At 54.1% G+C, this 14100-nt stretch overlaps 1 protein-coding gene across 2 annotated transcripts in view; it reads right to left on the reverse strand.

The window, feature by feature from the left end:
• Positions 1–4679: 4679 nt before the first annotated feature.
• ACOX3 (acyl-CoA oxidase 3, pristanoyl) overlaps positions 4680–14100 on the reverse strand; it is a 38339-nt gene continuing 28918 nt past the window's right edge. For both annotated transcript variants that reach the window (XM_059166181.1, XM_059166190.1), the window contains exons 15-18: positions 11232–11406; positions 9773–9840; positions 7718–7804; positions 4680–5255 (exon numbers count right to left, since the gene is read on the reverse strand). In XM_059166181.1, coding sequence (XP_059022164.1) covers positions 5136–5255; positions 7718–7804; positions 9773–9840; positions 11232–11406 — 450 coding nt within the window. In that variant the 3' untranslated portion in view covers positions 4680–5135. The remainder of the gene's footprint in view (positions 5256–7717; positions 7805–9772; positions 9841–11231; positions 11407–14100) is intronic.

Genomic DNA, 14100 nt, shown 5'->3' on the forward strand with positions numbered 1-14100 from the left:
CCTGGAAAAGACCCTCTTTTGAGATGGAAGGACTGGAGGCCAAGAGCGGGGCTGGCCTTTGGGCACCTGTGGGCAGCTGGTGGGACCACACATGGTCATTCCTCATCTTGGCATCTTTTTAAGGGGCCATGGGATGGTACTTCACCTGTCCCTAAGGCCACTGACCCACCTCCGTTCTCCCCAGAATTCGGGCCCATAACAGAGGTGGGAGTCCTCAGACTCTGCACATCACAACCGCCCACTGTGCTGAAAGAAATGCAGAGTCCTAGGCCCGGCCACAAGAGTCCCGGTCAGTGCGCCGTGGGCCCTCCCACATGACATACTGCCTCTATCAGCTCCTGCAAACCAGCAAACAGGTATCTCAACTTAGGAAGGAACAAACAGCTTTAGGGAAGTTAAGAAATGTGCCCCAGGCCTCACAGCCAGCGACCAACCACAGAGGACTTGAACCAAAGCTGGTCCTCTCCAGGGGCGGCCAGCCACCTCTCCAGGCTGCCAGGAAGAATGTCAGGCCAGGGGGCACCTGGGTGGCTCAGTGGGTTAAGCCTCTGCTTTCAGCTCAGGTCATGATCTCAGGGTTCTGGGATCGAGTTCCGCATCGGGCTCTCTGCTTGGCAGGGAGCCTGCTTCCTTCTCTCTCTCTCTCTCTGCCTGCCTCTCTGCCTACTTGTGATCTCTCTCTGTCAAATAAATTAAAAAAAAAAAAAAAAAAAAAGAATGTCAGGCCAGGGTTTTTATGGATGATGACCTAAGGACATATTCTTAAAAACGTATTTTGTTTTTACAAGCCTCACTCTGGAGTGAAGATAAAGAATTTTGGGAGAGGTCAGCAATGTTTGCAAATGCCATTGGGGCACCTGGAACACACACCTGGGGGCGAGTCTCACGTCTGGTTTTCTCACCCCAAGCCTCTGGCCTCTGTAAGACCCTAGTCGAGTTTTCTCTTGTGAACACCACAGGCCTCCTTGCTCAACAGACTGGCAAACCTACTCCCGGGAGCAAGTGTGTGAGGGGAGTAACTGCTCCTGCGCCCTTTCATGGGACCAGCACTGCCTTCCTCTGGGCATCACGAAGCAGAGCCACCTCCCTGGGCCTCTGGGCCATCTAGCAAGACAGGACCAGCTGAGGTCAGTCTTTGCACTGGAAGGGAAATAGGGTGGGGGAGCTTTCCCAGCAGCTGGTAGGAATGGGGGTCCTCCTGAGACTTCCTGACCTCCTGGACTCAGGACCAATGCCCACAGCCCAACAAAGTCCCCAGATAATCAGTTTTCAGGGATGGCAAGGGGCTGTGACTAAACATGAAAGCAATCCAGGGCCGCATAGGCTCACTGGGCAGCCCCATGTGGCCAGGAGTCCCCAGTCCGGAGGCGGCCGGCATTCTCCTGCTCCTCATGGAGAGTGGACCTCCCGCAAGTGTAGTCAGGAGCCACCCGGCTGAGCCGTTCTGTGGATGCCCAGGGGCTGGTTTGGCACTGGGGCTCCATGTCAGCCTGTCGGCCCAGCTTGTGGTCATGGGCGGTTAGGCAGCTGGTAGCTCACGCACCTGGATGCCAATGCCCAAAACTGGGTGGCCTCCTGTTGTCTTCAGATAGGGCCCACTGGGGCACCTAGGTGGCTCAGTGGGTTAAACCTCTGCCTTCGGCTCAGGTCATAATCCCAGGGTCCTGGGATTGAGCCCCACGTCGGGCTCTTTGCTCAACAGGGAGCCTGTTTCCCTTCTTCTCTCTGCCTGCCTCTCTGCCTACTTGTGATCTGTCCATCAAATAAATAATAAAAATAAAATCTTAAAAGAAAAAAAAAAAGAATCAGATGGGGCCCACCGTCTGGCAGGGCACACTCCCCGCTGAGTCTGGGGAATGTTCAAACAGCTGCATGAGCCAAGTTATACAGAAAGGGACCTTGTAACAGAGATGCACAGCCTTGTGTGGGGCCTGGTGTGGCTGGGTGCTGGGTGGTCACTGACTTTGTGGAAGGGGTGGTCCCAAGGGCAAGATCACCTTCAGTCTTTTGTAGGGGATAAAAATAGACTTGGGAAAGGTGACTAGAGCTGAGGTCAGGCACATCAAAAGGGACGTTCCCCAAATGTCAATAACATGGCCCATGATAACAGAGGGCCCAACGGCCACCAAGAACCTTAGCGGCTACGAGGAAGACCTTGATCCCAAGATGTTAGTGGGCTCTCAAGGATGATGATGGGGTTTGGGTGGGTTTTTACTGTCTTCTTTATGCTCCAGTGGTTTCCATTCATATCCGCCCAGCCAGCCCCATAGAGCCCCGGGAGCCTGGCTCCTGGTCTGCACGCAGAGGAGGACTCCCACTCCACAGCCTTTGTCCTTGGGGAGTCAGAGTTCCAGGCACAAGCACATGCCTGTGTGTGCGGCCCAGAGAGAAGGTCCTTGGCTTGGTCCCCTGCCTTTGTCTCTCTTAGCAATCGATCCCCCATACAACATCACATCAATGCAAACCACTGAAGGCAATGTCTGAGTGTCTGAGACTGGACAGAGGCGCTCACTGTCAGCTGTAAGGAGACTGTTCTGGCAAGACCAGTAGACATTAGCCAGGAAGGCTAAATGACTGGTAAAAGTTTTGATAATGGCCAAACCATCACTATTTGCCAATGACATATAAGGAACACCCAAGAGAATCAATGTAAGACTATTATAACTAAGGTTTTTTTTTTTAAGTGATCATTTACAAAGTAAATACACCAGAGCAAGGAAGCTTATTAAAAACAACATGGAAAAATGGTCTTAGATGGAGAGACTACTCACCATAAAGATCTAAATTCTGATAGTAATCGATAGATTAAACCAAACCCACAAATTCCAAAGAATCTTTCATTAATCTGGGGAAGGGAGGGCACTGAATTTGACAAAATAATACCAAAGTTTGCACACCTAAGAAATTTTTTTCAAAAGATGAGAGAGGTTTTGTCTGCTTCAAAGGATACCAGAAAGTATGAAAGCCACACTCATGGAAATCATAGGAGCTAATGTGAGAAAAGACAATAAAATAGAAAAAGGCAGAAATGGGCCCAGGAACATCCGTGATTCTGGCATTTGCTGCAAATGGCACTTCTGGTTAGGGCCAGCCACCGGGATCCCTACCTTGCGCTGTATCTTGAAGTCAATTCCTGGTCAACAAAGCACTGGCAATGCACGCTGGAAGAAACAGATAGGTAGAAATAATCCCAGTATGGGAGAGAACATTCCAAGCACGACCTCAAAGGGCAAAGCAGGAAAGGTTCTTAATTTTATATAAGATTTCAAATTCTATTTTAAACTTCATGTTAAATCAAAAAGAAAAAAATTAATACAATCAAAAGGCGAAGGATAAACAAAGAAAAGTGATAGATACTACATATGTCCCAGGTTTATTATTCTTAGTATATAAAGAGTATTTTTAAAATCAACAAAAATATTGTGACGCCCAAAGTCTCCATTAGGCAAAAAGCGATAAGTGGCAATCATCCTGAGCACATAGAGATAGCCCATAAATAGTTGGGAAGACATGTTCAGCCTCAGTAGGGAAGAGCATATCTGCCCAGAGAGCCCCAGACTGGACACCACTGGGAAGGGTAACAGAGCAAAAAGGCAGGTGCCTTCCTGGGAGGAGTGTGATAATGTGGAGACCTCTCAAGCAGCGGCCGTCTGTGGGCCAGGCCTGCGTTCTGTGCCTTCCTTGCTAGCCTGTGACAATGCTGACAAGGGCAGAGTGAAGCAGATTCTGTCGTTCATGCTGTTTCATCATGGGCACCATCTGGCTCTGCCCGGCTCTCACCCTGTGCTTGTCCATCAGGCTGTTTCACCTCTGACTTGGTGTTGGTATCACAAGCCCCGCCCCCAAGGCACTGGTCTGGATGCCCCGGCTTCCAGGAGCTGACCCATGCACAGAGCTACTCTGGGCAGAAACTCTAAATCTCCATATCCCTCAGGAGGCTTGTTAAGCTTGTATGTCCATGCTGCTTGACACAAGAAGTGCCTAAGAAGTGCCCTTCAGCCTGAAAAAGGGTCTAGAGGATGGCCCCAGGCTCTGTTAGGAAAATCGCACACACAGGAAAATTGCACACATACAGGAGTATAAAAGCACACAGAGGGCTTCAGGAATGGGGTGCCGCAGCATGCCACCAGAAGACGGGATGAGCTCTCCACTGGGCTCTGACCAGTGGGGACAAGACGGTCATCTTTCCGGCCTCAGAGCAGCATGGGTCAAAACCGGTATGAACCCAGGACAACCATGAACCCCCTTCTGTGACCTCTGGTCCCAAAGGAAATGATACGTAAGCAGTCATTATCACTCAAGAGTGGAGCTGTGACATTTTCCTCTTTGATGGTTTCTACATTCCTGAAATAGTGCCTGATGGCCATGTGCTGGCTTCACAAACGACATCAGAGGCCAGCAGGCCGGAGGGTGTGCTAGCTGCCGTCCGTTGTTCCCAAAGGACAGGCGTGACAATGCAAACAATTCCTCTGAAAACCGCCAAGCAGCACTAGGTATCCTGCCAAGAGCCTCTAATCAGAATGAAGGAACATGTATGCAGCTGGCAGCTCAGGATCTTAAACTGACCAGACCTGTGTGATGCGTTTATTTTCTTTGGAAACGTTTCCTTGGTGGAAACCTGGATTTCCCCATAAAATAGATTTTCTTCTCCTTAGAAATCTCAAAGTACAGCATTCAGGTAAGCTTAAAATAGGATTTAATTCCATGATAAAGTCAAACCAGTTAACAAAGAATCAGATTGGCATTATTAAGCACTTAGTGAAGCAGAGCTTTGTAAGAAGTCTCAGGAGGCGGAAGACCATTGGCCCAGAAATGCCCTGATTATGAGCACGCGGCCTCCTCTCGGGCATGTGAACACAGCATGTGCGATGTCCTCATTACCAAAAAAACAGACCATCAGGAAGAGAGGTGATCACATGGATTTTCTCTGCACACAGCAAATCTGGCAGAGGCGTCCTCCCGGCACCGTGTTGGGGAGCCGTCCCCGGGCGGTGGGGGGAGAGGCCAGTGCAGGACGAGTACGGGTATGTTCAGAAAGCAGCGGTGTTTCCAGCATCATATGGAACTAGGATTTGAGGTCACCGTCTTTGCCAGCAGGATCAGCTCACTTAGATTCAGCTGAGTGTGTGATGTGACTATAGCTTTGGTTTCAAATTTCCCATGCTGGGCTTCCTGATGGAAAACTCCGCCCACCACGATGGCCTCTCCAGCACTTTGCTTTCCAGAAGGACAGCAGTCCAGAGGTTTTTATAGAGCTACAAGAAATAAGCACATACATGGGTAATAAACAAGGTTCCTCACAGAGCCGAGGACGGAGTTGCTGAGCCCCTCATACACACTTTTTGCTGAAAACACAGAAAATCCTCTTGTCACTTCTTAGAAAATTTTAAGATGATTTCATTTACATCAATCTTTTTTCCTCATGGAAAACAACTGGAAACATGTAATACTTTAAAACAATTTATGACGACAGCTTTGGATGCGTCCTTTCCTCTGGGGACTCTTGTAGGGGGAGGCCCACACGGGCTCCGCAGGGAGCGCTGGCTGTCTGCTCTGAAGCGTGCCCTCTCCCTCAGCAGCTAGGCTGGCAGACCACCTCCTCCAGCAGCTCACACCAAACCCTTTCCACCGGGCTGCCCCGTGGGAAAAGCAGAGCAGCGTCTATATGGGCAGAAGGCCATGCGCATTGCTGGGGTTCTCCATCTGCCCCAAACGTGGCACACAGGCTGGCAGGTCTCCAGTCCACGGAGCGAGGGAAGGGGCCTCCTGTGTCCCTGGCTGGCCTTGACAAATTCAGCTTTTTTTTTTTTTTTTTTTTCTTTTTTAAGTGGGCTCCACACCCGCCATGGGGCTTGAACTCACAACCGGAGATCAAGACTCACACGCTCGACCACTGAGTCAGCCGGGCTCTCCTTACTTCAAAGAAGCCAGTGTCCCTGCGCCTGCTGAGTGCACTCCTGGGCCCCGCCAGGCACACTCAGGCCCACTTTCTTCACACAGGTTACATATTGCAATTTGGAGCCTGATGCTTCAGGGAATGGCCGTCTTAGCCTCTGGCAGCTGCATGTTCCCTTAAATTGCACTTCTCACCCAGCAGCGTCTGGTCAAACTGTGTGCTGTATATACCTTCCTGCCAGGCGGGGCCTCAGGAGTACACGGTGGACTCCAGAGCCGGAAGGAGCCCACAGCACAGGGACGGCCCCTGCGCACCAGCCACTGTCCTACCTGGAGTGGGGTTGTCTCTACAGGGCACACAAGGGGCCCAGTGAGTCAGCTGCCCTGGCTCCTTCTGTACCCACTAACTCTCCCGGGGGCTCGGGGCCTCACATGACACTGTGTCCAGGTCCTCCTCATTGCCTGCCAACCTGCATCCTGGTCATGCCCCCAAGGGCAGCTCAGCCCCCCTCCTGCAGCCTTACTGGCATGTCCTCCTGCGGGTGCTCACTGGGGCCCTGACCACACTGGGGACTGAGGTCCAGTCTCCTGTCTTCTCTCCAGGTGGTAGGTCTATACCCACATCCCGGCTCTGCTGCTTCCTGGCTGGGCAGCTGTGGACAGGCCACCTGGCTTCCCTGGGTGTTGGGTTTCTCCGTGGCAAAGCATGTGTGTAACAGACACCGTGTGGGACAGGCCAGAGGACAGCAGGCCTCCAAGGATGATACTGTCCTCATGCCAGCCTGGAGACTTCTTCTGTCCTATCCACCCTAGGGCCCAGTACACCATCCCAAGCCCAAGTGTGGCCTGAGACTGGCCATGGTCGGGGTGCCTACCCCCTGCCCAGGAGAAGTCTGTTCCCCTGAGTATGCATGGAAGGCTCCTGTCCCCTCACATTCGGTCTCCAATGAAACACAGCTTGAGTGGAAAGTGGGTTTTTCCGCACAAAAACATGGCCTTGAACAGCCTGTAGGGGGTGGAGCTGAGGACACAGCTGGGAGGAGCTGAGGACACAGCATGTAGGGACAAGGGTGGGCTCAGGAATGAGCACTGTAGGGTGAGATGGCAGGACAAAGTGGGGGCACCCGCCTCAGAGAAGAGCTGAGAGGCAGCCTTCTGCTTAGATGCAATGGATGGAAGTGCTCCAGGCAGAGCGAACAGCAGGTGCAAAGGTCCTGTGGTGGGAAAGCCTACTGTCATCAAAGAATAGAGGGGGACAGTGAGGCTGGAGTCCAGCAGGCAGGAGGAGCACAGCATAAAATGACCTTGGAGGTCAGGTCGCGTAGGCTAGGGGTGTGGGGATGAGGGACGTTGGTGGGAGGCTCAGCAGGGGGCAGTCTGACAAGATCACTTGAAGCAGTCATTCTGGATGGAGCATGGTGGGGCAAGGGAGATTGGGGAGCCAAGAGGGGGCTGCTGGAAGCAAAAACACCAGGGATGAGTGGTCAGTGGATGGAAAGAGTCAGGAGCCAGCGCTGCGAGAGGTCAGGAAGACCCAGCGCTGGGAAGGGCCCCTGGGGTTTGTGAGAGCAGGGGGACGGCTGGAAGGCCCAGCACTCAGCATGGGCCTGTGCTGACCCCAGCACCCTGGGCCTGTGAGGGCGGGGCTGCCAGCCAACATCTGGAAGAAAGGTAGGCTGGGGTGCAGCTAACCCTCCCCAAACCAGCCCCCACTCCTGGCCGCTCCCTCTGCTGCTGCCTGAGAGCATCAACATCCCTGGCCCATGCCATCATCTCCACCCAGCAGTAACTGCCAGCAGCCCCTGGCCCTGGGGGGACTCACCTCGCCGTCGGCTCTGCCAATCGGTGAGTCTAGGACAAAGTCGGGAGGGGCGATCACGTCCACCAGGGCAACAGCATCGTCTTTCAGCTGTGGGAAAACAAAGTTCATTCTCTTGGCAACCCCCAGGAGTCTCCATGGCGACTGCCGAGAAACAGAGCATTGGCCGTTTGTTGCTACAACCCGCTAGCAATGACCCGCTAGCAACGGTAACCCTAGCAGACGCATGTGAGGCTTGGTTACTAATGCATTATCTTCCCGCTGGCCTGCATCACAGACTCCCTCGGTGCGTGTCTGAATATTTTCTCCATGTTGCTAATCACTCACAACTTCCAGTGCGTTAACTGTTTCTCAAGGAGGGAGCTGCTTGTAAAAGCAGCTCAGCAGCTCACTAACGGGGCAAGCGTCCTCAGATTCGTGTGTGAATCCGCCTACTCCGGGCAGCTGCCATTCCAGCGGAGGAGAGCACGTCCAGAAAAAATGTGCCGGGGTGGTGTTTACAGGCATCTGGGAAAGCCGCGCTACGAGGACTGTTGGGTGCACGGTGGCTCGAGGATGTCCCCATTCCCTCGTGCAAGCAGTTCTCCAATAGGACACGTGAAATTTATGTAAGACTCCCAAGAACGTTCTTGAAATGCAAAAGGATTTTTTCTTAAAATAATTGTGATGCGGCCCCCGGGTGCACCAACTGGAGTCCTGGGGTGGGACAGTTTTGGCAACGCAGAGGGAAAGCAACTGGCCAGCCAGGACTAAGCCAGTCCATCCAAGAGAGGGGGGAGCACAGCTTGAGGTTTGGGTGCTGCTCGTGAGTGTACCTGGCCCCTTGCTCTGCAGCCACGTGCCCTCTGCCCCTTGGCTCCTGATGAACAAGTGCACCCACCTCAGATGTAACTGTCCGCAGAGCAAGGCCTTTGTCCAGACAGGGGCCGGCACACCTACCATGTGACAGCAGGAAATGGTCTGGCTCAGTGGCCACCTCTGCCGTGGTTGCACCAGTGCACCCACAGATAATGCACGAGTAAACTGCGGGATGAGCACCCCGCCCCCTCCACCTGTCTGGGCCAGAGCCCCTGGAATGGCAGCAAGGACCTGGGCCTCCCTGGTGGCGGATGGACAGGATGTTTCAGCTATATGACTGTGTGTGTAAGCACCAGCCTGCCCAGGCCCCCAGCCACGAGGCACAGGTCCCCAGGGATGCAGCTGTTTGAGAGCAAGGGGAACACACCTAGGAAACCCTCCAGTCATGGGTTTGGACAGGAAGTACGCATGGCCGCACATGGGTGTGGCACTGTCACGGACGCACACCGACCCAGAATGTCGGGAGACCAAGGGATGGCCACTGGCGAGCTGAGAATGGGGGAGGTTTAGAACCAATCAGGGGGCTGCCTGGAACCACATCGACTCTGAGCTCTGAGAGGGAGAAAGGAAGTGGCAGGTCGCTGGTCATTTGAGACATCTGATAAAATGATTTCCCACCATCGAGAGGAGAGATGACTCTGCTAAGGATGGTCACCCAGTCTGGCAGCACCAGGATGGGTGGCCTTTTAAGTGTAAGTGGGTGAAAATCAAAGACAAATACCCTCGGTCACATGGGCACATGTCCATGGCCAACAGCTGTGGGGGCTGCAGTGACCAATGGGATGGCACAGCTCTGGCCATGTCTGCCCCTGTAGAAAGGCTCCCTGGACAGAGCACCACGAGGGCGCAGAGTCGGGGTTTGGCCCACATGACCTTTCTGGGGACAAAGATGAAAGAATCCCCCACACAAGAAAAACACCATGAGATGAGTTTAAACTGGAGGCTGAATCCCTTGGGAAGCTTGAGAGAATTACCAGGGTGGCTGTGAAAAGTGTATTACAGAGTGTGGACTCTAAGATGATCCCTAAAAATGACTCTTTGCCTAAGACCCCTGACATCGGCGTATTTTTCTGTCATCTTCCTGTTCTTGTTCAGCATTGCATAGACACATGTGTGCGCAAAGCAAAGATGTGTGTCACCCTGCAGCAGTTACACATAATGTGGGGGAATCGTGATGACACAAGAGTGATCACTGCTCACCTTTGAGCACAGTTCCAGGATGGCATTCTGGATCATTTTACCAGCTCGCTCACCAGAGAAATAGCCACCTGTAAGCACAGCACTGGTTACAATGGGGTCTGGTACCCTATGTCCACCTTAGCCCCCAGGTGCTTTGTATGAGCTCTCCCCACTGCAGGAACATGCTGGCCAGGGCCAGGTTCCCGTGCCCCTTTCCCATCACTGTGCATGTGCCAGGAGGCCACAGTCAGGCCAGGAGACATCCTCAACCACCACTACCCCCACCACCACCATCACCACCATCATCACCATTATCACCTCCACCACTGTTATCACCATTACCCCTACCTTCACCATCATCACCACCACCGCCATCATCACCCATCATCGCTATCATCATCACCATCACCATCATCATCATCATTACCTCCACCATCACCACCATCATCACCACCACCACCATCATGACCATCATCATCACCACCATCACCATCATCACCACCATCACCATCATCACCATCACCATCATCACCATCACCATCATCACCATCATTATCACCATCACCACCACAACCACCATCACCTCCACCATCACACCACCACAGTAGGTTTGCCGTGGCATCTCATGGGGCCCAAGGCTGTGGCCTGAGCATTTGAGCGCACATTTGCTATAGAATCTTTTGTTGGATTTTTGTGAAGGAAACTGTCCATCCCTCAGAATTGTCACTTTTTAGTGCCCAGTCCCCTGTCTTGCACACTGCCACTCCCTAGGTTCGAAGCCTGCTCTTCCCTTGTAAATCTAGCCATTTGCTCTCACTGCCTCCACAGGGCAACACCATCCCTAAGCAGGGAGACTAGTTCTTGGCAAGGGGAGTAGGACAAATGGTCTCACTTCTCAGAAAGCTGTGATAGACACACAGGATGTGAACAGATACACAGCCCATCTATATCATTAGTGTGTTTGGGGGGAGATGAGGGAAAACAGTCTAAAGATGCTCCTTAGAAGGACAATAATGGAAACAGACTCAAGCTTATCACATTTTTCACCAATCTGCTGGGAATCAGCCCCCAAACCACCTCCTTCAGGAAGCCCTCCTGGGTCCTCAGGCTGGACCTTCCTGAGGGTGCCTCCTAGCAGCTTGGGCTTGTGTCTATCTGGGCCCCATGGGCTGGGAGGCATGGGCTTCAGCTTGCCATAGACCAGCTCCCTGCCTGACTAACGTGGGCCTCCTGGAAATATTCTCTGAACAGGAAATAGACTTCAAGGGGACCCTGGACGAAAGGCAAATGTTGTCCTGTCCTAACACCACTTTCCCTCCCATGGAATCTGGAATCCTCATCTGCCCCCAGGCTCCTCCAGCCCATGAGGAATGCTCAAGGAAAGCAGTGGAGGTAAGGACTCAGAAGGAAAGCCAGGCCTCCTAAAGAAGATGCGGCTGGGATCCAGGGCGGGATCAGGTGCCCTCCGCAGGGGCCTCACCTTGGTAGAGCAGGGCTGTGTGCTGGCTCAGGGACCACAGGGCGTAGAGGGCACTGAGGCGGCCCAGCACGGCCCGCAGCCCAGGCGGCACGTGGGGCTGGTGTGTGTACTCGTGGAACCGCCGCACCACAGTGAGCTCCAGGAATGCGAGGGCCAGGGGACGGCAGTAGTACACCTTAGAACAGAACACAACATGGAGCCACCAGCTCCTGTGAGCCAACAGCCAGGGCCGCAGTTCCAGCCTGGGGCAGGGGGCAGGGGCAGAAACCATCAGGAACACAGACCAAGGTGGGCGCTCCAGCGCAAGGCCCCGGGCGGGACAATGACACCAAGGGAAGCCAGGCACGAAGGGGGCAGGGCATGAGAATTGCCTGTGCGCAAACATCAGGAGAAGGCCAGCACCGAGAGAAGGCCAAGGCCAGCATGTGTGCGCTCCATGACCTGGGAAAGCCTGATGACTGCTCTCAGCTTGGCCCCACCCAACATGCCCAGGGACAACCATGCCAGGCCCTGCCGCAGGAGGTGTGAGGGCACACGGCAGTCCTCTCCTGCACTGCACGCACAGTGATGGTGCTCCACGAGCCCCCGGCCACTCCAGGCATGGCTGCACTCCTCCCCAGGCCATGGAGGAAACCTGTCTTCTGTCCCACTCATGTATCCACCCGAAGCCAGGGCGGCTCCCTGCAGCTCTGACGCGTACCGTTCCCAGCCAGCCTACATTTCCAGGAGTTTTGATGCCCGCTGTTTGTGGGAGCAGGAGGTCATGGCAGGTCCTCTGGTCCCAGTGTTTCCTTTCTCACCTGCTCCTCCAGATCCCATTGAGTATCAGCAGCTTCATTAGGTTTTCTTCTGTCTCTACCGTGTCATTTTACTGGATTTGTTCTAATGAGAAGAGTGCGCGTGGGGCCTGACCTGCACTGATGAGCTGTCCCGTGGCGCGTCCCGGAGCTGTGACTACACCTGCCCCTGGCTTGCGTCTCTGGTTGTCAGAACTCAGGGGTGCGATGGACATCTTTGTGGGCAGAGGTGGGGTACTGCTGAGCAGCAGACAGCGTACAGGACGCATGGATGGGTCTGGGTGGAGCCTCTGGACAGAGCCAAGGCTCTGCCAGGCAGGGACAGACAGTGAGGCCACAGACCTATCTTTAGGCTCCTGCGGAGTCCGCTGACCCTCCAGTGCCAAGATGTTAACCTGTCCCCTTGGGGGATCTAATGTGGCCTGGGGTCAGTTGTCTGCAGCTGCAGCAAACCTGGGACTGCTGCTTGTGGAGTGCGAGCGCTCGAGGGCAGGGCAGTCACATGCGGAGAGCCCCAAGGGCCAGCCCCTACTCCCAGCTCCTTCCCCTCCCATGAGCCTCCACCCCCATGAAGCCCTAAACCATCAGATGCAGCTATTGGGTCCTGCTGTGCTCTAATTCCTGAGGATATCTGCACGTCAGTAAATCATCGACACTCCAGGCAGAAAACGAACTCCTCAGTGCCCATGTTCAGACCTCAGTTCACGGAAGAGGACCAGGCCCCAGGGATGGCACTGGGTTCCAGGCCGGCCCCAGCACAGCTGAGCTGGGTGACCCCAGGCATCTCTCTTGGCCCTGATTGCCCGATCCATCAGAGAAGACAGCAGGAAATGACCCACGTCAGGAGACCCGGGTGCGGTGAGGGGAGGAGAACACGGCACATCTGCCTTCCGAGGTTGACAGCTCTGGACAGGGAGTACGGGGCTCTGGGGGTTCGGGGCCCCACCGTTCACCTTATTACACATTCTTCCTTTGAACATGGGAGGGTACTACTCAGCCAAAAGAGGCAATAAACACATCTCTCTTCTTTTTAAAGAACTTACTGTGTGTGGCCCGCTTGCAGGAGGCACAGAGCAAGGGGCAGCTGTTCCAGGGGTGGGGGGAGGGGATAGGGATAAATGCCCCGCCCCCACCAAGTGAGAGTCCGCTCGCTCCATATTTCCACGCAAGCAGCCACTGACTGCTCCAGAGGACACAGCAGCTCATGCCCCCACGACCTGCCAGACACCATCCTTCCCCCACATGTCCCCGGGATATGCTCAGCAGCTGCTGTGCCAGTGGCTGGTTCCCTGGCCAGGGACTCTTCTCCGCCGGGACACCCTGCTCATCCTGCTACACATGCTTCCCCAGTCTGCAGCCCATCACCTGACTTTGTTTACAGAAATGAGGAGCGTTTACACAGTCACATCTGACTACTTTCTATCTTTTACAGCTTCTGATTTCCCATCTCAAGAAGGCACGTCCCACACCAAGGCTACCCACACATTCTCTGAGTATTTCCTCTTGTGCCTGGGGTTGCTGCTCAGGGCACCGTATGGGAAGAGGCTGTGTTCTCCCAGGGCACACATGAGCATCCAACCCAGGCCATGAGAGCTGACCTAGGGCTGGCTCTTAGCAGGCTCCAAGATCCAGATCCCAGCTCAGCTGGCCTCTCCTGTCCTTTCCTGTTGAGCGGCATACTGAATGCGCTGCCACAGTGGGCTTTAACAGAGGTCTAAAGGGGAATTATTTCTAAAACAGCTGAGCCCCTGCCTGAGGTCCGTCATCAGGGCTCTGGGCATGGGCCAGCTGGCAGGGGTGCAGAAGGACAGCACCAAGACCCACAGCCACCTCCAGGCAGCTCTCCAGGATTTGGATGCAGTGGGAATGGGAGCCTCTTGTGCCCTCCATTTCTTTGGGGCCTTGGCTTGTGACTCCAGGGGGCCCTCCGTTTCTACTCCCTAACAGGCAGGGAATGGGGTGACATGGGACAAGCTAATCCACTCCCATCAGTGTCCAAGGGACTAAGGCTACAGCGGCCCCAGCCATTCTGGAAGATCATTACCATACTCCCTACTTTGGTTACCATAGCA

The sequence above is a fragment of the Mustela lutreola genome, chromosome 1 (assembly GCF_030435805.1).
Source record: "Mustela lutreola isolate mMusLut2 chromosome 1, mMusLut2.pri, whole genome shotgun sequence".
NCBI classification, from domain to species: Eukaryota; Metazoa; Chordata; class Mammalia; order Carnivora; family Mustelidae; genus Mustela; species Mustela lutreola.